This window comes from Lonchura striata, chromosome 16 (genome assembly GCF_046129695.1).
Source record: "Lonchura striata isolate bLonStr1 chromosome 16, bLonStr1.mat, whole genome shotgun sequence".
Taxonomy (NCBI): Eukaryota; Metazoa; Chordata; class Aves; order Passeriformes; family Estrildidae; genus Lonchura; species Lonchura striata.
Genome location: NC_134618.1, coordinates 14,418,714 through 14,442,881, shown reverse-complemented (window position 1 = coordinate 14,442,881; position 24,168 = coordinate 14,418,714). Strand labels below are relative to the sequence as shown.

The 24,168-nt window shown below is 43.6% G+C and overlaps 1 protein-coding gene across 1 annotated transcript in view; it reads right to left on the bottom strand.

The window, feature by feature from the left end:
* Positions 1–24,168, bottom strand: part of FOXK1 (forkhead box K1) — a 55,586-nt gene that overhangs the window by 9,089 nt on the left and 22,329 nt on the right. Inside the window, exons 2-8 of the mRNA XM_021549418.3 lie at positions 20,143–20,340; positions 9,662–9,818; positions 8,263–8,409; positions 6,330–6,523; positions 5,049–5,215; positions 4,094–4,375; positions 1,316–1,540 (exon numbers count right to left, since the gene is read on the bottom strand). Of these exons, the coding sequence (XP_021405093.1) occupies positions 1,316–1,540; positions 4,094–4,375; positions 5,049–5,215; positions 6,330–6,523; positions 8,263–8,409; positions 9,662–9,818; positions 20,143–20,340 (1,370 nt within the window). The remainder of the gene's footprint in view (positions 1–1,315; positions 1,541–4,093; positions 4,376–5,048; positions 5,216–6,329; positions 6,524–8,262; positions 8,410–9,661; positions 9,819–20,142; positions 20,341–24,168) is intronic.

Sequence of the window (24,168 nt, the reverse complement as noted above, 5' to 3'; positions counted from 1 at the left end):
CCCTAGGATAAATAAACAAAGCCAACAGAACAAAGGCCCTCAAAGCCCAGTAACTTCTACCAAGACCTGAGAAGAAAGCTGTAGAGTATCAAGAGGATGAAGGGAAAAAAAATAGGGTAAAGATGAGGGCAGTCAGCAATTACAGCTTAGTGACTTAGAGAACCTAAATCATGCAGTTGAGAAGTTAACTTAGTACAGATGAGAGTCAAGGGACTCAGGCTTTGTATTGTGAACCAGAAAATTTACTGCCATTTACAAAAAAACTCAGATACAACTGGAATATTTCCCACCTAGACAAGAGTTAAAAAGTTTGGTGAGATTAAAATATTTCAACATAAAAATGTTAAATAAAATCTGTCTGATTCTACATTAGAGAAATGCTAATGCTGGTTAGTAGAAGTGTGACCTATCTGATCTATTAATACCTTATAATACTTGCATAAAAACCTTATCACTATAATTTTTTCACAGTTCCAATGAGATTCTTGCAATTGAAGTGCATGCTGGGTGATAACTGTGAAGAGATGTGGCAGAAAATTCTGTAGAAACATTCCTACCTTCATGAAAGGCATCCAAAGCCCAGCAGTGCCCTTCATTTCAAACTCCCCAAAGTACCAGCCTGAGGCAGCAGAAGTGCTTGGCATCTCAGAGAAAAAAAGCCATAAGAAACCTGGATATTCCCATCCTCAACTGAATAAAAAACTGAGGTGCTGAGCAAGCAAGAGGAGGCTGCCAAGACATGGCTTGTATGGAATTTCAAAAAACCATGCTTGACAAATGACTAGAACACATCCTGTGTATACAAAAATCCTACATTTGTTCACCTGGTGAAATAGATCTTGTTTCTCTTAGGCTCTAAGACTGTAAAATGGGAAAGTATGTTATTTTCTTTTTACTCTATCGAGTCATGTTTCACAAGATCTAAAGAACACCATGGAAATTTTATTATTTGGCACGCTGCAAGCAAAGGCTGTTGATCAGAAGAAAATAAATGAAAACAGGCTCTCCACAAGAATCACTAACACTTTCAACAAGTAACCTCAAGAGGTAGAGAATCTCAGTACTAATAACTGCACAGCCAAGGGCAAAGGAAGGACAGGGCTTTTCCGCCAGAAAAGGCAGCAGAAGTGGACAAAAGGGAACCTCCCACTGATTTACAGCCCTAGAAGTGGAAGAACTGCAATACCTTTGAGATAGACACATGGATTAACTTGATACACAGAAAGCAAGAGGAGAAAAGCCTTGCAAGCAGCTTTCCAGCCTGGCTGCTGAGCTGGGGGAGCAGTGGCAGGCAGGAGCAGGGCAGCAGACCCACCGTAGGCGCTGCCGGCGATGCTGTTGGTGGGCACGGCGTGTTTGCCGTTCTGGGTGACCGCCCGCACCGGCAGCTGGTGCTGCCCCAGCGCCACCGGAGCTGCCTGCTGCAGGATGGTGACAGTCTGCCCGGGGACACCCTGCGCCATCTGACTGGCCACTGTCTGGATAACACGGCTGGCCGTGGGGATCGTGGCAAACGCGATCGTCGGCTTCTCGTCCATGCCTGCGGAAGAGCAGAAGAGACAAGGATCAATCGCTGCCCTGGCTTAGAGGCAGGTTTTAGTCTCATTAACACTTTAGCAGGGGCATGTGACATTCACATTCTCTAGACAGAGAGACATAACTCTGTCTCTGAAGATTTCTTAGAGAAGCACAGAGAGAAGAAGAGAAAAAAATCTTTATCTCTACTCCTTTGTTTTCCTCATGTAGAATGTAGTATGGAGATTGTTTACCTAAAGTAATTACTTGATTGGATTCTGGTGGAAGTTGTTTAAGTTTAATGACCAATGAGATCCAACTATGTAATGAACTTTCAGCAGAGAGTCAGGAGTTTGTAGTTAGTTAGGTAAGTAAATATGTAGAATAGTATAGTATCTCTTTAAATAGTATATTAATGTAATACAGTATAGTTTTAATAAAACTATCCTTCAGCCTTCTAATCTGGAGTCAGACATCATTATTCCTTCCCTAGATCTGGCATTCACCACATTTTCATGATAGGGATACACACCCCAGGATTACAATACCTCAGCACCACAGAAGGTCAAGGATGAGTATTTGGAAACACTAAAATATTCTCTGTTGCACATTTACTCTATCAACATTAAGAATATTTTTCTTACAGCGTAAGGCACAAGAAAAATTGAAAAAAATCAAACCCGTCAATTTGACCCTTTGCCCAAAAAAGGCATCACCTCCCTTATTGGCACATCACAGCTGTGATATGGACAGCAAGCACTGCAAATCTCATAGCTTACTTTGCAATTTCAAACAAACTGGCCTGACTTTCAATACCACACAGCAGGAGAAGGCATTAAGATCTTAAACAATGCCTGGAGCCAAAAGTCTGCAGCAGCTTGCTGTCAGGCTGCATGGAGGCTGATTTACAAGGAGGTCTTCCCACAGTTGCCAGCTTTTGCTGTGAAGTATAGGAAGAAAACAGGATGGAGGAAAAATAAAAAATAAATAAGGAGAGCAGAGTTCCTGGACAGAGGTAACTGCTTAAGAGCACTAAACCACTTTTTCTCACTTCCCAGGATAAGTAAGGGGTCAATACAGCAGGTATGCAACAGATACAGGACAGCATCCTGCCAGGAAAGGAGAGGATCCACTCTTCCAGGGCCTCTGTGAGTCTCAAAGGAGAGAGGGCAGGAAGCACAATCTCATTAGTCCTGTAGGAAAAGAAGGCCTCTCCCATTTTAACATTTGCACACAATAAGAGTGGTGTTAGATAGGACTTAAGCACTGAGCTGAAACCTGAAGGCAAGCTCATGGGAATGGGGAGGGAAAAGGCAAAGAATGCAAGGAGTTTAGGAATGAAAATGCAGCAAACAGGGAAAATAGAGATTAGAAAGGATACAAGTGGAACAAGTAGGGAAAGAACAGGCAACACAAGAACCAGTGAGTGAAAGAAGGGAGCAGGTGACAAGGCAGCTGCAACTGTTAGCGCTTCAGGAACACGTATGGGATCCAGACAGGAATTTCTAGAGAATGCAAGTGAAACTCAAGCAAGATAACCAGTGCTGAACTAAAAATGCCAGAGGTCCTGCTGCTGCAAGAGGGGAAGCTCTTTGTAATTTTTTCCTTCCCTTAGAGAGGGACCATTGTCCCACTGCCCACATAAAAGCAGTCACAGAAACCAGCCTTGCTGCTGCTACAACATACACTGACCTTGCAGCACTAAGACCTTCTGAAATGGGGAGCAGACAAGGTGTTGGTTGTCTAGATCATAGCAAGAGAATATTTAACTCACTAAATCCCCCAAGGGTGGAATTTCCACCTTAGGGACAAAAAAAGGCCTTTGTTCTAACTGGTTTTTGAAGATTGCTTTAATGGGGCACTGCCTGCACTTCCAGAAGCACATGCTTTCCTCTAGGAATCCGGGCCTGCAGAAAAAAGTGCTCAATCATTTATTTACAAAGCCATCCTGAAGTAGAGTTGCAGCCTTTCCCAGGCTCTCTTTTTTGGATGGAAAATGCACACGCTTTCATAGCCAATATACCAATATACAGGCGTAATTCTGATAATGGGGATAGTTACAAATGCACAGAGAGATAGGACAAAGGGGAATGGCTTCAAACTGAAAGACCAGGTATAGATGAGATATTAGGAAGAAATTCTCTCCTGTTGAGGTGGTGAGGTCCTGGCACAGGCTGCCCCATCCCTGAAGTGTCCAAGACCAGGTTGGACAAGACTTGGACCACCCTGGGATAGTGGAAGGTGCTCCTGCCCATGGCAGGGGGATTGGAATGAGATTATCTTCAAGGTACCCTCCAATCCAGATCATTATATGGTTCTATGGTAATATGCAAGTTTTATGCACTGCATGCTTTCTCAGGCTCCAAAGTCTGTTAGTTTTGTTCCCCAGGAGAGAAGAGAACACTCCTGCTCTCTGGTGGAGACAAAAAATGGATAAGCTCCCATTTGGTTTAAGTTTTACCTGGAGAAACATCTTTTTTAATGGCTCAGTGCTCAGTGAGCGAAAATGTTCAACAACTCTCCCCTCCCAGCCTACTCAAGAATTATTAGCAGAGTAGCAAGGGAAGAGAAAAGTTACCTCGGTGGTCAGCAGCTAAATCCAACACTGCTCCTGCAGCTTCATGAGCTCCTCCTGCTGTGCCCTGGTTTGTGAGGATGTATCCGTTTGCAGAGTTTGCAGAGGAGGTCACCACTCGGACCATGGTGACAGTGGGGGCTTGCTGAACGACGTGGATGGCGTGGCACGGAGGCTGCTGAGAAGTCACTATGGATGCTGGCATGTAGGCCACTGGTTTGGCCACCAGGGTGGATGGTCGGGGAGGAACAGCCATAATCACTGGCTGGGCACTCACTGGAGATCCTGAACAGAAAAGAGAAGCACACCTTAACAGGAGAGGCAAAAAGACCTCCATTTATTTAATCTGTGCACTTCCAGTCTACTCAGTGCTTCAGCACTAGCAGGAATGGAGGTAGAAACAAGCAACAAAGAAAACAAGCCTTCAAAAATACCACCTTCAAACTTCTCCTTCTTAAAGTACAAAACCCCTACTTGTCAACTGAGCACATTTTGGTGAATAAAAGCCATAATAAACGTAAGAAAATATCCCAAACCAAGCTTTCCTTAATGAGCTTTGCTTTCCAATCTCACCCTACGCCCAAGTCAGCACAGCTGACAAGCAGATATTTACCAGGTTCTGGCCACAGCACCAGAGCTTGGTGTAGCCAGGCTGATCGTATCCAAAGGCTGGTAAATGGCAGCAGGTGAGCTGTGTGCTGCCATGGCTACTCTGCTGTCAGATCTTTACAGCCACCTAGCTCAAGGTTAGATCAGCTGTCTCTACACATTTTGCCCCTCATCCACAGAGGGGTCAGAAAAAGGTTTGAAGTTGTATTTGCACCATTAGTCTCTAACAACAAAGTGGAAAGAGAGTCCTGGATCCTCCCAAAAAACACTGCAGAAGCCTTCCTGTGGTGTCCTGAGCATGGCACATGGGACAAGTGAACAGCCAGCCTCTGGAACAAGGGCTACTCACCGGGTGCACTCTGGGAATACCGATACTCTGGAACTGAGGCTAGCTTTGACCCAAAGTCGTGATCGTGTGGAATGGGTGAGCCCTCCCGTGACAGGCACTCTGGAGTCTGTAGGCCACTAGAGTGAGGGGACAGCAGGCCAGGGTGAGTAGGGGAGGCAGGAGCACTCCTGAAACACCAAAACATAGTGTTGGCAAGTGCAGATGCATTTTGACAAGACAGCAGCAGAGACCCAAAGTTATGTCCAGTAGAGGATTCTCTAGGAAGGACAACCTTTCCTCCACACCACCCACTGCAGTCCTGCTGGGAAGAGCTGAAAGGTAGACACAGACCCCACAAACACTCCAGCTCCAAATATTATTGTGTTATTCCTTGCTGAAGGAAACTGGACCCTTCAGAGCAGGGTTAATATTTCATTGTTAGACCCACTGCTGACAGAGAATCCCCAAATGCTGCATGCTCAGATCAGTTTTATAACTTCAAGTAATTCTCAAAGAACCTATGTGAGAGTTTGAGAGTGACAGGGAGAAGAAAGATGTAAGCAGAGACAAGTGTCTGGCCCTGCATATAATTGCAGAGCAGTTGCTTCCCCTTCTCCCTGTTGCCTCCCTCCCCTGCCACTTGGTTCCCACCTCTGGTCCCAAACATGTGAGGAGTTGTACATTTCTTCAATGATGAACCAGAATAAAAAGCTGAAAAATTCTCCTCCTGTTTCCCCTACATTTTAACTGAGAAAATAGGAGGTGTGGGAGGAATGTTCCATGAAACTGTTCAAGCTAGTGCTGGATTCCAAGTCTTCTCCTCACAGCTAAAGGACTCAAAGAAGCTGTCACTGCACAAGGCAGTGGAGCTGACTGAAGCAGCCACACAGAACTCCCTTTGCTCCACTGCTGACAACCACCATCAACCTGATCTCCCAATAGAAGAGTGTTTTAAATACCACAGAAGTTATTCCCACTATGATCTAATCCACAACTAAACACAGCTTTCCTCAAATCAGAGATTGGCATCTGAAAACACTCACTCCAGTGATAACTGCTTTGAATTTCTTTGAAATGATGCCAAAACAGATATGTTATTTGATGCATTTTTCTAGCTTCTTCTGGATTTTTTTTTGTTAAACACTTAAGAAGTCAGAACAATTTTCAGATTATGCCTCAGGACTAACTACATAACCTTTCAAACTATAAACAGCAAAGTATACTCACTGTACTTCAGGAGAAGCTTTGGTTTATTTTCTTTGTAATGAGTTTGGCAGAGAGATGAGAGGAAATTGAAGTTACCTGGAGGAGAGAGGCCCAAAAGGTGTTCGGAAGCAGGACACTCCTCTTTGCCTTCTTTTTCTAAAAGCTTGCTCTACAAGTTTGGCTTCAGAGGCAGGGTCAATCCTCCAAAAGGAGCCCTTCCCAGGCTCCTCTTGGGAGCGTGGGACTTTAATAAAGTAACGGTTCAAGGAGAGGTTGTGCCGAATGGAATTCTGCAGGAAGCAGAGGAATGAGGTGATTGTTTTGCCACAAAGAAGTATGTAACAAAGACAAATGGGTTGCACCACACAGCTTGGAAAAATAAATCCACATTGCCAGAATCAGTGTTGAAGGTAGAAACAAGTCACTCAACTCACATAGCTCCAAAGTCACAGGAGAACAGCAGGAGAAAACCTGGGGGAAAGTGTCAGAATTTCTCTTAACCAAGTTGAAAGATGGGGTTGCTTGGTATAAACCATTACTTAAATACATCTGGAGCCAGAGCAGTGACTTCTCTGTGGAAAGCCATGAAAGCAGAGTTTTTGCTGAGGCAGGGGGAAATCACTGTAAACCACAATAGAACTCTCAAAAGACAGGCTTTATTCTTGGCAAGTGGAAAAAGTTGCCTGAGCCTGTGCTAACTGTTCACCTGCCAAACGATTACCAGGTTGCCCAAACATGCCCTAGAGGACACTGCATCTCACAGTAATCACAACGCAAGGCAGCCAACATGCCCTCAGCCAGCTCTGGGAGGAATCCATGAGCTCTGTGGCACTCTGCAGCTCTCTGGATGATGACAAGAATGTTCATCCCTTCCATTGTAAAAGCCCATCTCTTACAGGGTGTAGCACTGCCTTTTGCGCTGGGGAAGGGCTCAGCAAGCCTCTGTGTGCACAAACTTATACCTCTTCTACTTTCAAAAAAACCCAAAAGCTTTTCTAGCAGGTTTAGACAATCTCTTCACTGGTGAAGCCTTACAATGCCACTGGAGGAGAGAGAAAAAGGCAACTTCACTCCCTGCTGAAAAGCAGCTCTCTGAAGCAGGATGCAGCAACTGGTTCACAAAGCACAACTCTGCTGAGCAGGTTAGGGCAGGAAGTGAATTCCACAATTAATTAGAACTGCAGGGAAAAGCCAGGGAGGCAGAAATGTATTTATTCCAACGACACTCAAAGTGCACTAAGCAGTACTGCTCCTGCCAGTTGCACACAGTGAAATCAGCAGCTGCAAGAGCCTTTGCAGCTGTATTAGTGTATTACATTTAAATGCCAACACTCATGGCAGAGGTGTGATGCCAAGAAAAAGTCTGAAAGCAGGTGGAGTTGAGGTTCTTGAAACTTTGGAAGCAACTCTCAAGTGAACACTGAAGTTTGATTTAGCGTGTGTTAACTACATCCAAACTCTCCTCTGAAGCTGGTCAGATCTCCTTGAGCACCACAAGGAGTCCATGGACTCCTAGTTTCCCAAGTTCCCACTCAAATTCAGAACTTGCAAACTGTGACTCAAGCAATGCAGTTGATACACTGGGAAACCAAAACATCTGTAATAATTTAAGGTGCTAGGATTAAAAATTGGAGCCTCAGTTTTAGGCTGGACATCCTCTGCTTGGAGAAATCATGCTAAAGATGAGGTGAAGGATTCAGCAAGTATCTGGGCAGAGGAGTGACTGATAGCAAGGATGTAGGGAAACAAAAAAACAAAATGAAAGACACATGACTACAGCATTACAAGAGAAATTAGAGAGCCCAACAGTAACACACTACAATGCCCTACAAAGTATTAAAAAAAAAAAAAAAAACCCCAACAAAACTAATCACCCACAAATGAAATAGTCAGCTTGTGTTAAACAAATTCACTCTGGGAACAGTCAAAGCAGCTCTATTCCCAGTGGCCCAAATCTTTAATAAATGCATTTCAAAGCAGATAAGCCACGTCAAAGTAGTTTAAAAGCTTGTCAGTGTCAAGAACTCACCTGCCAGCCTTTGTCAGCAGTCCTGTAATATGGATAATGCTTGGTAATGTGGGCATAGATCCCACTTAGTGTTAATTGCCTGTCCTGTGCTGAAGATATAGCCTGCACAATTAGCTGAGCATAAGAATAGGGTGGCTTGGATTCATCCTAAGCAAGAAAAAAAAAAAAAAACAACGGATAAAGATTTAGTCACTAACAAAGAATTCCTACACTGCAGTGTACCACAACTTAAAAAGCACATTGGGCTGTAATTTTCATTGATGCCAAGAGAGCAGCAGGGCAGGTAAGAGAGCATCAGCTCTCCATTGCTGTTTTATGTCGCCACCATCCCATTTAGCACAAGCATTTGTGTTCAAACAGCTACAGGGCTGATTCAGATGAAAGTATCTCCTTCCATCTCCCCACAAACACACATAAACCCCAACTTCAATCTGATTCCATTCCCTACTGAATTTCCCACACATGCTTACACCAGCACATGGAAAGGGGTCAAGACAGGCAATTGGAATCAGAAATAGAGTATAGGTACATTCACTGCTTTCTGTGCTCATGAATCAAAGCCTTCAGTTCTGCCCAGCTACTCTGCTGGAAAGGTTGGAGACTGTATGTTACCAGCCCTCCTCCCAGCAACAAGCCCAACATGAAACCTGATCCCATCCCTTCTCCAGCAGGATTTGTTTCATTCTAGGAAGTTCAATTTGTTTGCTAGATCTCGTATTTCCAACTCTTTGCATTACCCCACCAAGAACAACTCTTCTTGTCTCAAGGGAGAATTAACTCTACTAAAAAAAGTCATCTAGTAGTATGCTCCTCCACCCAATCTCAAATCAGGTGGTTTTGGATATGGAGCTTTTAAACTTTGATCTGAAGATCAGCTCACCAAAATTCCATTTTATCATTCTAACTAAGTTATTTTTTAATCTAGATTCCACTTGCCACTCTCCTCATTTAACGCCTACTTGACAGGCCTTCATGTTTGTTTTAAAGTCTGACTACAGACTTCTCATGACAAGGATCTGGTTTCTTCCCCTGCTTCTGCTTTCTCCAACTGTGTTTTGCAAAATACCATTAATTAAATGAAGAAAATGAGATGCTGAATTTTATGTGCCTCTTCTTTATGAGATCTTGATTTATCAAATAAGCAAAAATATTATTATTGCTCAAACCCTTTAGTGAGTGATTTGAATACATTTTAGGCAGCTAAGCAAGCAGAGACTACCACTAAGCCAAGCACAGTTTGAAGGAATGACCTCCAACCCCTGCAGGATGCTGTACACAGCACCCTTATGGCCAGGGTGTTCTTAAACCCCTTTTAACTCTACCCAGGACTAGCAATAACGCCCCAGGCTTTAATAATCCTCCCAAGGAGCACTGCTGGGTAAGTAATGATTGTGTGAACCTTTGGGCTGTCCCCGCCAGATGCATCTGCCTGCTGCTCTGATGCTGCCTTTGCCGCATACTCTGCTGCCAGCTGCAGATCCGAGGTAATGTTGTGAACAAAACGATATCCTGAGGATCCAGCACCACGTGGACTGGCTGGGCAAGAGTTGGGAACACTGGAGAGGCAAAAAAAACCGAAAATAAATACAGTTGTTATTTCATTTATTACCAAGGCATGCAGTTCTTACTCTCTAAGGTACAGTAAAGCTCTCTGGTCATGGAGAAGCAGATGCAATGGCCTTACTTTTGCCCCTGTGGCTTATCCAAAGCCCAGACAGATTGAGAAAAAAATCCACCAGAGATAAAATTGGAATTTCTACAAAATCCTGACACTCCCTGCCATATGTACTTCCTGCAATCACAACAGAGCAGTGTTTCAAAGTATTAAACAACTCCTTTGTGTTTAGAGAACCACTTCAAACTTCAAACAACATCCAGTGTATGAGGGATGAATATTTAAATAAATGGATAGTTTGTTATTATGACTTGTTAAGGAACAACACACCAATCTCCTTGTAACACTGATCATAGTTAATCAATCCTTCTAACATACAGTTCTACAGCATCAGAGCTAAAGCACCTGAGCAGGGATCTGCCATGAAGGTCCCTAACACCACATCTGAGCTCCACAAGGCCATACCCTGACACCTCACAGCTGGAGACAGGCATTTATTTCCTTGATTCACCACACACTCATGCGGGCAGCAAAGGGGAGCTGCACTCACTGCCTACACACAGAGGTAGCCCAGCACCAGCTCTGGCTGGAAAAGGCAGGGCCACCACAAGATGGCATTACAGGAACGGTGACTGAGCACCACAGGCTGTGAAAGGTAATGAAATGCCACAAACACATAAAAGGGGGCTATAATTTGCAACATCACTCAGGCACACAGAAATGAGCGCTACAAGATGAGAACTAATTAGAAATGCTTGTCTATGGATCACACGTCCTTGATTTTTTGGGTTGGAAGAATGGTTTGGATTGGAAGAGACCTTAAAGATCACCTTGTTCCAAGCCCCCTGTCATGGGCAGGCACACCTTCCACTGGACCAGGTTATTTCCTAGCCCCATCCAACCTGGCCTAGAAAGATTGGAGGAGAGGGATGAGTTTGGGAAGCTGAAGTTCCCTTTTGCTGTCTCTCCCTGTCCTGTGCTGTCCAGAACTGAGGGATTCAGTGCCAGAACAGCAGGATGCACAGCCAAATCCCAGGATTACAAATGTCTTCTAGGAGCAGAGAAACAGTAAACAAGAAAGCAAACCAATACACAGAAGATTTACATAGCAAAACAAGCAGTTCAAATTGTATGAAAAGATGCAAATTGAAGCTCACAGCTGGAACTAGAATTCAGTAAAACTGGCATAAACAATCCTCTTACTGGTGAAATGCCCAAAAACTGACACAAACAAATGCTGACACTCATCACAGCACTGCACCAAATGCTGTATGAAAAAACACTGAACGTGGCCCCTTCCTCAAAAGGGGACTGGCTGGATAGCTTCCCCCACACACACAGAGATGGAGAGGAGCAGTGAGACAACCCTTGTTTGCTCAGTGGGCAATACCTTGGGTGCAGAAGCAATTTGTCAGTGTAAGGAATGACCATTTCCCACCACAGTCCAGCCTGTAAACTGAGAAGTGCTGCTACTCCTTGTGGTGTCTCTGCAAATGGCTGCAGTGCTGAGCTCAGCAGAACCCAGACTGGTTTCTTTTAAAAGTGAATTACAGAATGGGGGAGCTGGGGGCAGAGAAAAGGCAGCAGAAAAATCCAGCAACAACAAACCCTTGCAACAGGGAACCCAAGCTCACTCCTGCCCCATGTATCAGCCTTGTACAACACCTGGTAATCCTTGCAATGCCCACCAATAGTCCTGGGCATTAATGGGTGATGCTATTCAGAAGCACAACAGAAAGTAAAGCTTTCAGGTAGTGCAAGGTATAAAATGTTGATGAGCCTATACTTATAGATCTTTTGCTAGAGATAAAGGCATTTCTTACCCAGCCTTTCAAAGAGCAGAGATCTGTTTGTGCAGGAAAATGAATGAAAATTTCCTACCCCAAGCTTTGGAAGTGGATAATACTAAACCACAGAAGACACTCTAGGATGTCTTAGTATTCACATGAGGAGCTGGTGTGAATTTAATTATTCTGCTGTCATTTTTCCATAGCTTCTTCACATACACACTTCTTACAATGTGCAGATAATTACAACTGAAAGCCATTTTCATACATGAAACAATGACAAACTAAAAACACAGCAATTCTTTTTGTGTTTGGCACCCGAGCAATTAATGCAACACGCGGGCTAGAAGCAGAATAGGATGAAACAGTTTTCTGATTTTGTTATTTGTCTGCAGAAATACACAAACAGCAAACCACAGAGACAGCAGCCAAAACTCAGGAAAAAGATATGGAAGGGAGAAAAGTTCTCCAATAAATCCATGCTCTGCAGAGCCATATTTCTTGCTTTTCCTTTTTAATAAATACATAAATAAAAATAGATAAAAGAATTTATTCCTTTGTTCAAGATCAGCAGAGCAAGAAGCTCAGTTTTTGCCTCTCCAGCTCTAGCGTCTGAATTTTTAGTATGATCTCTTGCTTAAAAAAAAAAAAAAAAAAAAAAAAAAAAAAAAAAAAACCAAAGGGAGAAACCCCCAGTCCTTGCAGGGCTGTGATTCTCTGGAGTGTTGACAAAGCCCCTCCAAACTAAAGTGTTAATAACTTGTAGAAAAGCCAGGCTCTCCCAGCAGATATTCACTGAAGAACACAATAATGATCATCCCTTAAAGAAGCAGCTGCCCCCTGGGACAGCCACAGGTGATACCAAAGATTTGGAAGAGATACTAATCTTTTATCAGAATGAAGCCCTTTTGTCCAGGTAGATCTGCTTCCTTTCAGCCTGGATTAATGATCAAATCAAGAGATGTGGGGACAGAAGAAACACCAGCGTTTAGGCACTCCAAGAACAGACAGGGTAACACATGCTGCTGAGTGTTCAAGCTCTCAGTCAATCATCACAGCTCTTCAGAGGGGAGGCAGAAAGAGCTGACTACTGGAAAAAACAAGGAGACACAATCTGTTCCCCTCCCAACATGGGACAGAAGGAGTGAAGAAACAGTTTTACTAAAAATACCCCTCTGAGAGTTAAGTTAAAATTAAACATTAGTGCAGTCAAAAGAAAACAAGCAAACACAATGCAGTGACATCAGTTTCCTGGAGTTCCTGGAATTCTCCTCACCACCCAAAGCCAGGGGCTGGCCAGGGCTGCTTGCATGCACTCACACTCCCTTTAAAAATATTATGAAACAAAGAGTTTTCCCTACAAACACCTGTTTGTGCTATAAAGCAAAAATCAACTGCAAGAACACTAATAATGATTTGTTGAATATTAACACAGTATCAATACTTGGCCAAAACTTGATCCATGCTGATACTATATCCTTTCTCCGAGAAAAGCACAGCTAGGTCTGCAATTTCACCCTGCTCTGACATCCCACCACACTACTGGGATCCACACTCACTGTCCATGCTGGCAAACTTAGTTTACAAGCAATCCAAGCTAATTTGGGTTAAGCTTGCTTCTTATGGAAGAGAGCATTTTGCAGAGCAAGTGTTTACACTACTGAAAGACACAGAACATGGAAACAACCCAGCTGCAGTTACCCAGTCTTAATCCTATGGTACCATGGTTAATGCCCCAAGTGCCAGAGATCTTTGATATCCACTGAGGATCCAGCATCTCAACTTGAACCAGTGACTGCAGGCAGCCACTGAGCCACAGTTCTCTAAATATCATGCTGAGAGCTCAGCTTTAGAATCAGACTACAACCACGTGCTGAATCACACCAGCCCTCTGCAGCATGTTTTCCATTTCAGACTTAACCCTTCTCTGGCAGGAAGGCCAGAAAGACGAGGGCTGAAAGCAGTATCTGCAATACACTCACCCATGTAAGTGGCAGGATGCCCTTTAAACACGAGGCTTGAACGTTCTTTGTAACACCACAATTCACTTTCAACTCCTGCCAAGAGGAACCCAGCCTGCAAGTTCACAGCACTTGCTAGCAGCAATTAAGTCTATGCTGCTGTAGAGTGTGTACAATGTGCTGCATTGCTATAGGAATGTCCACAATCACGTTGTTTAACCAAAGAATCAGCCTGCAAAAATAGGATGTACTACTGCATGATTGGTGCATTCACACCAGGACACTGTGTGTTGCTTGTCTACTCTCATTAAAAAAAAAAAAAAAAGGAAAATAGAGCAGATCCAGAGAAGGTACTGACAGGGATAGGTAGGATGACTGGACATATGGAATGGATTTCATACAAAGTTTAAGACAGAAGCTGAGGTGCAAATTGACAGCTATAAAAACAAAGCCAACAGGAAGTGTTTAGCTCCTGGCCTCTTGCAGCAGAAGAGATGGTGGGCACAAAATGAAACTAAGTAGCATGTCCAAAACAAAAGAAAGTGCTTCTACTTCTGTGGCTAGGCTGTGAGGTGACATGATGTAAGACAGGGCTGATGATAAAGTCTGTGTGAAAGGAAAAGGCAGTTCATAAGTTCTTGGGGAAAGAGAAGGACAGTAAAGCCATCAGGAGCTTGAGAAGACAGTCAGAAGTCCCTGGTCCAAGGCAGTCTCTCCTGTCCAAGAAAATGGAGGCAAACTACACCTAAGTCAGCATTACTCTGTTTTTTATGTTATACAATCCCCAAGACATCCATGTCTGAGGCAGAACACTGCTAGAGGGACCTGTTCCCTGGGCACATTGAGATTCCCACATAAAGATTTCCACTGTCTCTCAATACTAGGCATGTTTTATGGACTAGGCGGTAATAAAAATAAAAATGAAGCAACAAGTACTTACATTATTTATTTATGGTCATATTACAAGTCTGTGAACAATCTGGAAACCAAAACACTCCCAAATTCCTGTGCCAACTTCCCCAGAAGGAGAGGCAGTAGTAGAATGCAGGAAAGTTGCCCTATTACTCAATCGAGGAATCAAGCTATGGAGGCTAAATTTAAGCCAGGTATATAGAAAAAGCACCTATCCTCTCTATGACAAAGAGGAAAGGTTACCTGGGATCCCACAAAAAATTGTTCACCTGCCTTGGAATCTGCACTGCTAAAGAAGAGCAAAACCATTGCTGGTTTAGGATATGGTATGCACATGGTAGTACCTTTGAAAAATTCCCATGTGCACATTTGTGAAGCAGGTACAGACACACAGCAGGGATAAGTTACAGCCTTGGCAATTCTGCCAGTACACAGATTCCAGTCTGACTAGGCATTTTTAAAGCCCCTGCTGGGTACAGAGAAAAAAAAAAAATCACCACTTCTTATAATCCTCCCCATTCTGTTCCTCGAATGCAAACTGGAAGTGCATTGCCCTGGGCACAAGGACAGTGGTTAGAGAAACAGCACAAACCTCTAACTACCACAATACTCCACTTCATGAGCCTACAAAAAGGGGCATGAAGATATAAGGGACGCTTTTTATGTGCAACCAGCAAGAATCAGGTCAAAGTACAGCCCTTGGACTTGCGAAACAAGCCTTTCCACGATACACCAATCAGCAAGAATGACTGAGAATCCTCCACTGCTCTCACCTTCCCCAGCCTAGCCCCAGAATTCTAACTCAAAGAAAGGCAAGTCCTTGCATGTTGCGTGTTTCAGACAGGTTTCAGAAGCAATCACAAGTGGTGAGACTGCCAAACCAAGCTGGATTTTGATGTGAAAGGAGAAATCTGAGAGCTACTCTGCCTGCTTAGTGATGAAGAAAACCAAAGCTGTCGAACAAGCCACAAGTGAGAGAAAGTGACTTATCCACGAAAGGTGAAATTATTATTCGTCAGTGCTCCAGAGGTTCCCCTGGAAAGAAGTGACTTCACTCCAACTGTGGATTCTGTGAGCATTTTATACTCATTGGGGAAGAGGAAGTGCTCCTGTAACTGGTGACATCTGCAAGCCTTCCTCCAGCACATGGCTTGGCACATGTCCTCTAACACACAGTCCATTATCTGCAATAAACATGCGTAGGAGCTCCCCAGCCCAGCATAGACTGTTGCTTCTCTTATGTGATGTATATGCATCATCCTCCTTGGCTTGTGGTTTGGAGACTTGGGTGATTAAAAATAATCACCTCTCTGTCCAACTGTGGGAGTTGTCTGAGCTGTGCATTCTGCCTGAGTGCAGGAAGTAATGTATAACTGAGATGATGCAAAAGAGCCTGCAAAAAACCTGCCTTGGAGCTCTTCAGTGGCATTTCAGTTCAATGGCTCACAGTGCTCTGGGAAGAGGCAAAGCCTGAATGAAATGGAACATGGAATATTTATGCATCCTGCCCCAGTGAGTGAATGCATCCACTGAAGCCAGGCTTCATTCAGCTTCCCCTACACACCTTCAGAGTAAATCCCAAGGGTTGTGAAACAGCAGAGCATGGCTATGGCTATCCTAGAGCCTATAAAAAGCCCCCTTCCTTTTTCCCAGCCAAGTCTGGATCAAAGCAGAGCCAGCATTTGCAGGTCTGCTGGAACATGGCTCACACATACTCATGTCATGCTTTATGGAATAAGAGCTCAATACATAATTTATCTACTACACACGCTTGTGAAGTAGTAATTACACTGCATGCATAAAAATCAGACAATGAATTTAAATGACCTGTTAAAGGCCACAAAACAAGTTGGTGGCTAAGTCAAGATAATTGCAGTTAGCTCTGAGTAATCCACTATCAGAGCATGCAATGTGTTACTGAACTCATTTCTCTCAGGGAAAAAGGGACCATATGAAACCAAGCAATTCAGCTCACACCTTCTGGTTTACTAATCAAGTTACAGAACAAAAGAAGGTGACCTTTCATTATTCATGCCATTAACTGCATTGCAAACTAGCTATCAACCCTTCTAGTAACAGCCAAATATGGGTAGGCACATTAAGAGCTAACAGTTAAAATACAAATTTGGGTTCACACACAAATATGTATCAGTCTAGCTATTAACACTGAACCTCACCGGATACTTTTCAAGCAGTGGTTCTCACAGGACCCTAAGGACTCTCACTCCTACATGTCAAAGAAATATTTTTACTGATAAAGACTGTGTTTGTTAGCTAACAATCCATGCCCTTTCTGTGAAAAAACCCAAACAAGTACAAGACAAAACGTTCAAGCCCGAAGTTATTCTAGTGCAGAGATAAGCCAGAAGTAGCAGCTGAAAAATATGAGTAATACCACTGACCTCCATGGCAGGACATTTAGTATTTCTGTATTGTAGTGTGTGTGTGTGTGTGTGTGTGTGTGTGTGTGTATCTCTCTATATATATCTCACTGAGAATATAATTGCTGTCTAGCAATAGGGAAGCAAGTACAAAGAAATAATTAAATTTTCATAAATATTAAAACCACCCCAGCTCTGAGGAGCAAGTCTGCAGAGAGATGCTATTTGGTGAACTGAGTTAAGTTACTGCTACAGGGCCATTAACAATGACTGGACCATAGCAAAAAGGAAACTAAACACTGTAAATCAAAACTCCAACCCAGTAAGACTTTGAGATCAGGAATAGAGTCCTGCATCACACCTTGTCTCTGTAGATCTGATAATAATCCAAGCACAAGCCACTCTGTGGACTGGGTTACAACCCAGAGTCACATACATGCAGATATTGTGCATTTATCACAAAATCAGGCAAAGTGTTTACAGCATAGGTGAGAAAATTTGTGGAACCACTGTCACTCAAAGAGGAGGCTCTAAATGCAAGGTGCAGAAGCTTAAAGCCATGTACTGACAGACAGTTCCGTAAGTCCTGAAATTGTGACTCAGTTTTATCTCCAAAAAGTAGAGCTGAATTCAATCAAACCCCACATGATTTTCACAGAGCTTTTCAATCCCTTGAACCTACTGAGGAGCAATTCAGTGCTACTCTGCCCTTTCATATGTTGTGTAAAATGGCAGGCCGCTTCTACTGAGTTCTTACAACCACAGTTGGCTTTTCCTTTCTGGAAAAGGAAAAAAAAATGCAAGTCTGATTTTTTTAAAAAGGAGTTTTGAACTCAAAGCAGGAAGAAATAACCCATGCCTGTTTGCAACCCTCACAGCATGCTGCCAACCAACATTTTCCCTTACAGCTGTACAACAGCATTCAAAACACATCCACACACAGCCCCTCCTGGAGACGAAACACCTAGCTGAGAAAACAGTGAGCACATTTCTCCCCAGGAACAAGCAGGAATCTTGCTTTGCAAAGCTGCTGAGGGTGACAGGTTTGGTTTTGTTTAACTAAAGCTCATTCCCTCTCTAGGCACTGCACTTTGCAGAGGGAAAATAAATAGGCTGGAAAAAACCCAGAAGCTTGCAGGGGAGAATCTGCAGGGAAGCAAGCTGCAGTGTAAACAGGGAGGCAGAGCAGGGTTGGGGGTCAGGAGGGCAGGGCTGGATCTGGTCAGGGGGGGTGCAGGTACAGCCCCTGCCCTACAACAGGGTGGAGGCAGGAAAAGGGGGCCAGGAGCCATTTTCCAAAAAGGAAATTTCACCCTGCCCAGGATTTCCAAACTGCAATAATTTTCCATGGGCCAATCAGGGAGGAGCAAGGCAAACGCACCAAATTAGGAAAGTAAATACTAGAAGGGGGAGAGGAAGGAGGAGGAGGAGGAGAACCCAGCAACCAACTCCCAAAGCCAGCAGTGGGAGAGGGGTCTGAGTTTCATACTGAGCCCCACCAGCCCTCCCAGCTCTGCCTCTGGGAAGGAGGAGAGGACACTGTGACAGCCTCACCCAGCACTGTGAAGCCATCAAGAAAGCAAAGAGCTGCCCTGGGAGTCAGATGGCCCGAATGCACAGCTACATGCTCCCAAAGGAGCATTCCCTTCTCAGGCAGAAACACCCAAATCACTTCCCAAGTCCGGCCCACAGGGGAGAGCTGCAAGACCCTGCCGGGGGAGAGGGGAAGGCTGAAGGGGCTGAGCAGGGATGTTTACAAACGTGTCAGGCTCTCCTCTGTAAGAGGAACTAGGAAATGAAAGGGCTTCAGCAAGCGAAACCTCAGATGTCTTTTGAGGTTTTCTGAAGACTGGGCTGGATTAGCTTCTGCTCGAGACAAACGGATGCAATCATTAATCATCCTTAGTAAACACTGCGTTAGGGGCTGAGCACAATTCAACACTACTATTTCCACTTTCTCCTTATGCAAAAGAAACATTCTCAGGGAATCAAATATCAGTTGCAGGCATATGCCAGAGTCAAAAGATACAGCCTCTGTTAGTAACACAAACCACACTGTGCTGCTTTGCACAAGATGACTGAATGGAAACTAACTACCATATGTTGGCAAAGGAACCATCCCCCTCCCCTCCCAGCAACAAGCTTCATCTAAAAAGAGAAGGTTAAATATAAACTAAAAGCAGTGCTTGAACAGAGGACTAAAACCACAGCTACCTCCAGCCCCCTCTTTCTAGAATATCTGCACTGCACATCTGTGTAGCTTTGTAAGGCGGACGGAAAAACCCAAACAAGCCTCTGGATCATGCAAACCCAAACCGACTTCATTGTCACTCTGAAGTCTCGGTCTCAGCCATGCACATTTGAATACTACTCACTGAATTACTGCTGTCAGGAGAGATTTGCATATTATACCTTTTTACAAATGTACAGACAAGAAAACAACCCAAAGGCTACTACTATTACTAGGCACACTCTTGCTATTTTGATGCCCACATGTTTTAAAATTCTAATATATCATCCTATACCACAACTCTCCTTTACTTTACAAAATGCATGATAACTTCAAGTCACAGATTTAACTTCAAAAGATTTCACTGAAACTCTGTAGCATCAACTCTTTGCCGAAGAGGAAAGAAAATATTCCATACAGTAACTTGGTGTTCATCTTATTTCTACTGCACATCCACGGATCAGATCATTCACAAAACAGGATACTCACCCACATGTACATTTAGATTGCTACAGCCCCTCAGTACATGGTCAGCATCCTACCCCCATTTCCTTCCATTCCCAGGAAACCATGTGCCAATGGCCACCCCTGTCCCTAACTTCAGATAACAGCAGCACCACCCAGCAACAACAGAATATTACTGAGACAAAAATAAAACAGGCAGTCTTAAGATAGAAAGTATATGCCTGCTTTCTTTTCTCCATGTATATAGGTAGCTCTCAATAAATATTTCTAATTCCACTGCCAAAGATAGACTCTATATGTAACTCTATAGTGTGAAACTAACACGTTTACCCTTGAACCCTCTGAGCTCTTAAACTAAACTACTGCCCTACTGCTGGCCACCATAACGTTTTTTAGCAGTCTTCCATAATTCTGAACATCAAAGATTTAACTAGTTATTTTTAATGGGGCATTTCTTGCACCAAGGATACCAAACAAAACAGGGCTGACAGACTGATGTCAGAGAGCACATTTTTGAGAATTATCTTACCTGATAGTGCCTGTGGGGGATGGGAGGGGACTGACCACGCTCCGGAGATCCGGCTCCGGGATGTGGATCTTCAGAGGTGATATTTGAGGGTAAAGTGGCCGAAGGGGATGTGTTGAGGCTTCCTCTTTTACTTCCTCTTTATGGTATAAAGATGTGAACTGGATTTTTATAACCGTGCTAGGGAATCGGAAAGTACATCTGGAAAAGAAAGAAAGGGAAAAGTCAGTTTCACACATGATACTGTATGTATTTAAGAGGTTTTGTATGCAGCTGATGCATCATTAATTAATTCAAAGTCAAACATTCTCTACTGATCTTTTTGCCTAGTGTCTTGGGCAGCATTACTGATCATTCATAAAGCTCTGTAAATACTTCACAGTGAATCATGGGCCATCTAGAGATGAGGTGCAAGCTGAAGATTTGGTTACATTCACTGATTTCCTCAAGGCCATGCATTCAATCAGTGACTAAGCAAGATGCACTCCTGCAATAACATACTCTGGGGTTCCTGCAATGTATCAAGGACAAGGATCTATTTTTTATTAGCTCATTGCACACATTTAAGTAAGATCCAAGTCACTAGAAAGTATCAAACCACAAGAAATAGGGAACAAAACAGCCATGAAGTCCAGGCAGAGCAACAGGCTCCAGGTTAAGACCAGAGTGTACTCTTTAAAGATTTGTCTCTAGATATTGTATAATTGATATCCATTTATATTTGTGCATGGGATGTTATAGGATCATCTAGCAGGTTTCAGATTAAAATATATTCATTAAGAAGTGCCTCCCTTTAGGGTTACAGCTAGCAGGTTTACAACAGGGCCCCTGCAAGCCTGTGGGGCCTCATTTCTTCTTTAAGTAACATTTCTTTCCAACTGTTATTTAGAGAAAAAAACAATCACACAAGTGCAGCCTTCAGGAGATGCTTAGAAAATTCAAAAGGAAATAAGCACTGACATTTTCCATATTTGAACAGAAAACTTTCTGATTTACAGTGTCTACAATGAGCACAGGGCTGTAAGAGTGAGTGTTCTTATTGCACTTTAATTAGACAATCATGTGCAATCAATACAAGCTTTCCAGGAATCATTTCACTGATACTAAGGTTAAAGCAGCAGGAAATAAAAAACAGGTTTCACCGTGGGAAAGGCCAGCAGAGCACAGTAATTGTGCTGGATTCCAGCATCTTGCCTATAGAAGGAAAGGAAGGGATTTGGGTGGTGTTGTTCTAGCACTGTAAGTGCTGGTGTGTGCTGAGCAGAATTCTTTTAACCAGTGCATTGTTGAATCCTGCCAGGTAACAGAACAAGGTGACAAGCAAGTCAATCTGTTTTTGTGACCACCTTATCTTAATGGTGCTATTGACAGAAATGCAGCTCTAAAACACATTCGCTTGCTCTTGGTTCTTTGGCACAAGCTGATTGTGCTGTAAGGTAATGCTCAAAATTATCATTCAGGCATGGGCAGCTCATTCCCATCTCCCACCTCATCTCTCAAATGAGCTGGCTCAGCATTCAGTGGCTCACAATGGCTCTGCTAGTATAGCAGGAGTTTGCATTGCATTTAATTCACTTCAGAGGTCCTGCCACCTGCACTCATTAATGCATTAAATAAGAACATCATTGCTGGCAATGCAGCCTAATTGTGTTTATCTAACCCTCCTAAACAAGGTTCCCTGCAGACTCGACATGAAGGCACAGTTCAAAACAGCAGTGTCCATGCCTTGCAGCGTCTGCCAGGAGCAGGCACCACCTCCTGAGGTGAACCTGAAACAAGGATGTTGAGCCACTGCCCTGGATTTTAAGCTTTGTACTGCTACATGGATTTGCTTAAAGAGAAAAAGCTCAAAGTACATATATTTGCAATGAGCATCACATGGACTAAGGCTCAAAACCAGTACAAGCAAAGCTTCATCATTTCTCAAGCCCTTATCAGGGAAAAGCTGAGCTGCCTGTCACAGAGTGATGGAATTCTCTGCTGTAACACCAACTGCTCAGCATTTTCCTGAGTCAAGGACAAATCAGTCCCTGCTCAGCAGTGTTCAGTGCAATCCCAACCTGCTGCTGATCAACAGGCCTGACTGCACAGAGCCCTAAGGCAGCTTTACAGCACTGCTGAGGCCAGGAGATCCCCCACTACAACCTCATAGCAGTAAGGTGCTCTATCCCACTGCCACTTATGTCTTCCTTTTCAGAAAGAGCCACTAATGCAAGATCTATATCTTCTAAATTGCTCTGAGGTGATGATAAAGTAACTTCCTAACTCTTCCCCACTTACTGATGCTGCAGTAGTATTAGATAAAAAGTGGTACTTGCACCCAAACCACTGTGAGAGTCTGTCCCATCAGCCTGTGAGTGTGGGCAATCTCAAGAAAATCTGTTACTTTTCCAAAATCATGAGTCAACCTGAAATGTGAAGTCTAAACGAAGGCAGTGAATGTGCTGAAAAGGCCCATCCAGCACTGCTCTTCCCTGCGAGCCTCCCCAGAGGACCCGATCCAGCCATGTGATTTACCCGCAATCTCAGCCTGCGACCAGGGCAGAGAAACAGAGCCTGGGCTGGGCTGACTACACAAGCAAACAATTCCTTGGCTGCTGTGATTTTGTTTTTAGACAGACAGGCTTCCCAGCTCACTGAAGCAGAACCCAGGATGTACAACCAGCTTCCATGGATTATGGTAACTAGCATGAACGTGGCCATTTTGTAAGGAATCAGTCCCAGGAAAACCGGGGGGTGGATACATGCATGGGTGCTCACAGCTTTAGAAAGTCCTGCAGCCTGCTCTGTGCTGGCTTCAGTACTGATACTGCCTGCAAAGCCAAGCTGGGCTAATATAGCTGAATTTATGCTTTTCCTGATGTAAAAACCTTCGACCCAAGAAATGGAAATGCAGTGCAAAGCAGATTGTAAATTCCTGTGGAACTCCTCCCTTCCCTCAGGGGTGAGAAGGTGCCTGGGATTAAGGTTATTGTTCCAGTCTATTATAACCACCACAGCAATGCAAGCAGGGCCACCAGCACAGCCCAAGCCACTGCTTCAAATCGACACAGTCTAACGCTGGGGCACTGCGTCAGTGAGAAATCAGAATAACATTATTTTGGAAGCATCTTGTCACAGGAAGCTCACTTTTCCAACCAAGAGGATAAACTTGTATCAGGTTGTCCTACTTGGGAGTGAGGCACATTAGTGCAGGACTTTACACCTTTGAGAACTACACTTCTACAGAAGATAAGCAGGACAAGACAACCCAAGCAGAACTGAGCATGCATTCCTTAAGATAACTGTGTATATTTCAGGTTATTTAAACTGAGTTATACTATTTGATCCATGTTGCTTGATTCCTATCAAAGATGCAACAACAACTTTTACTCCTGCTTAACATTTTCATTATGAGAAAAAGATCAATCTGAAAGCACAGATTAGATTCAACATAAAAAGCATAATGAAGTTAACTGGTATTTCCAAGAGTGCCCAAGAGGCAGTTCTTTCAGACACCTCTGAAATTTCCAGCTGATTAGATGGATGAATTAATGGTCTGCAAAATCTTTGGTCTTGTTACCAGCAGGAAGAGCCTGCCTCAGTTACAGATCTGCTGAGTTTACACAATAACCTGCTACAGACAGGTCTGTGCTGCAATCAATCCCTTGGCCAGAGAAATTATATGGACTGAAATCACATTTACAGTATTGCACATACATCAATTCCTTGTGGGAAAGGGTTCCAATTTCTCTAGATGCCTTGCAAGAGAATAGGAAGGTTTTTTTTTAATTGTACTTTTTTTCAGTTTGTGTTAAAACTCAAAACACACAAACAGCCTCCACAAACTGAACAGAAACAATTTTTGCCTTTTTAGACTACAGACAGGAGAGTCACGGAAAATGGATTGCTGGCTCCATGCTGCCTGCTGGAGCGCACAGAATCCATAGCAAGTGGCTGAATGCATGCTATATATACATTGGAGACCAAGGGGAAGAGAAGGAGTGCACATTCCACACATGGTTACAGTCACATAAAAGATGTTGCTAG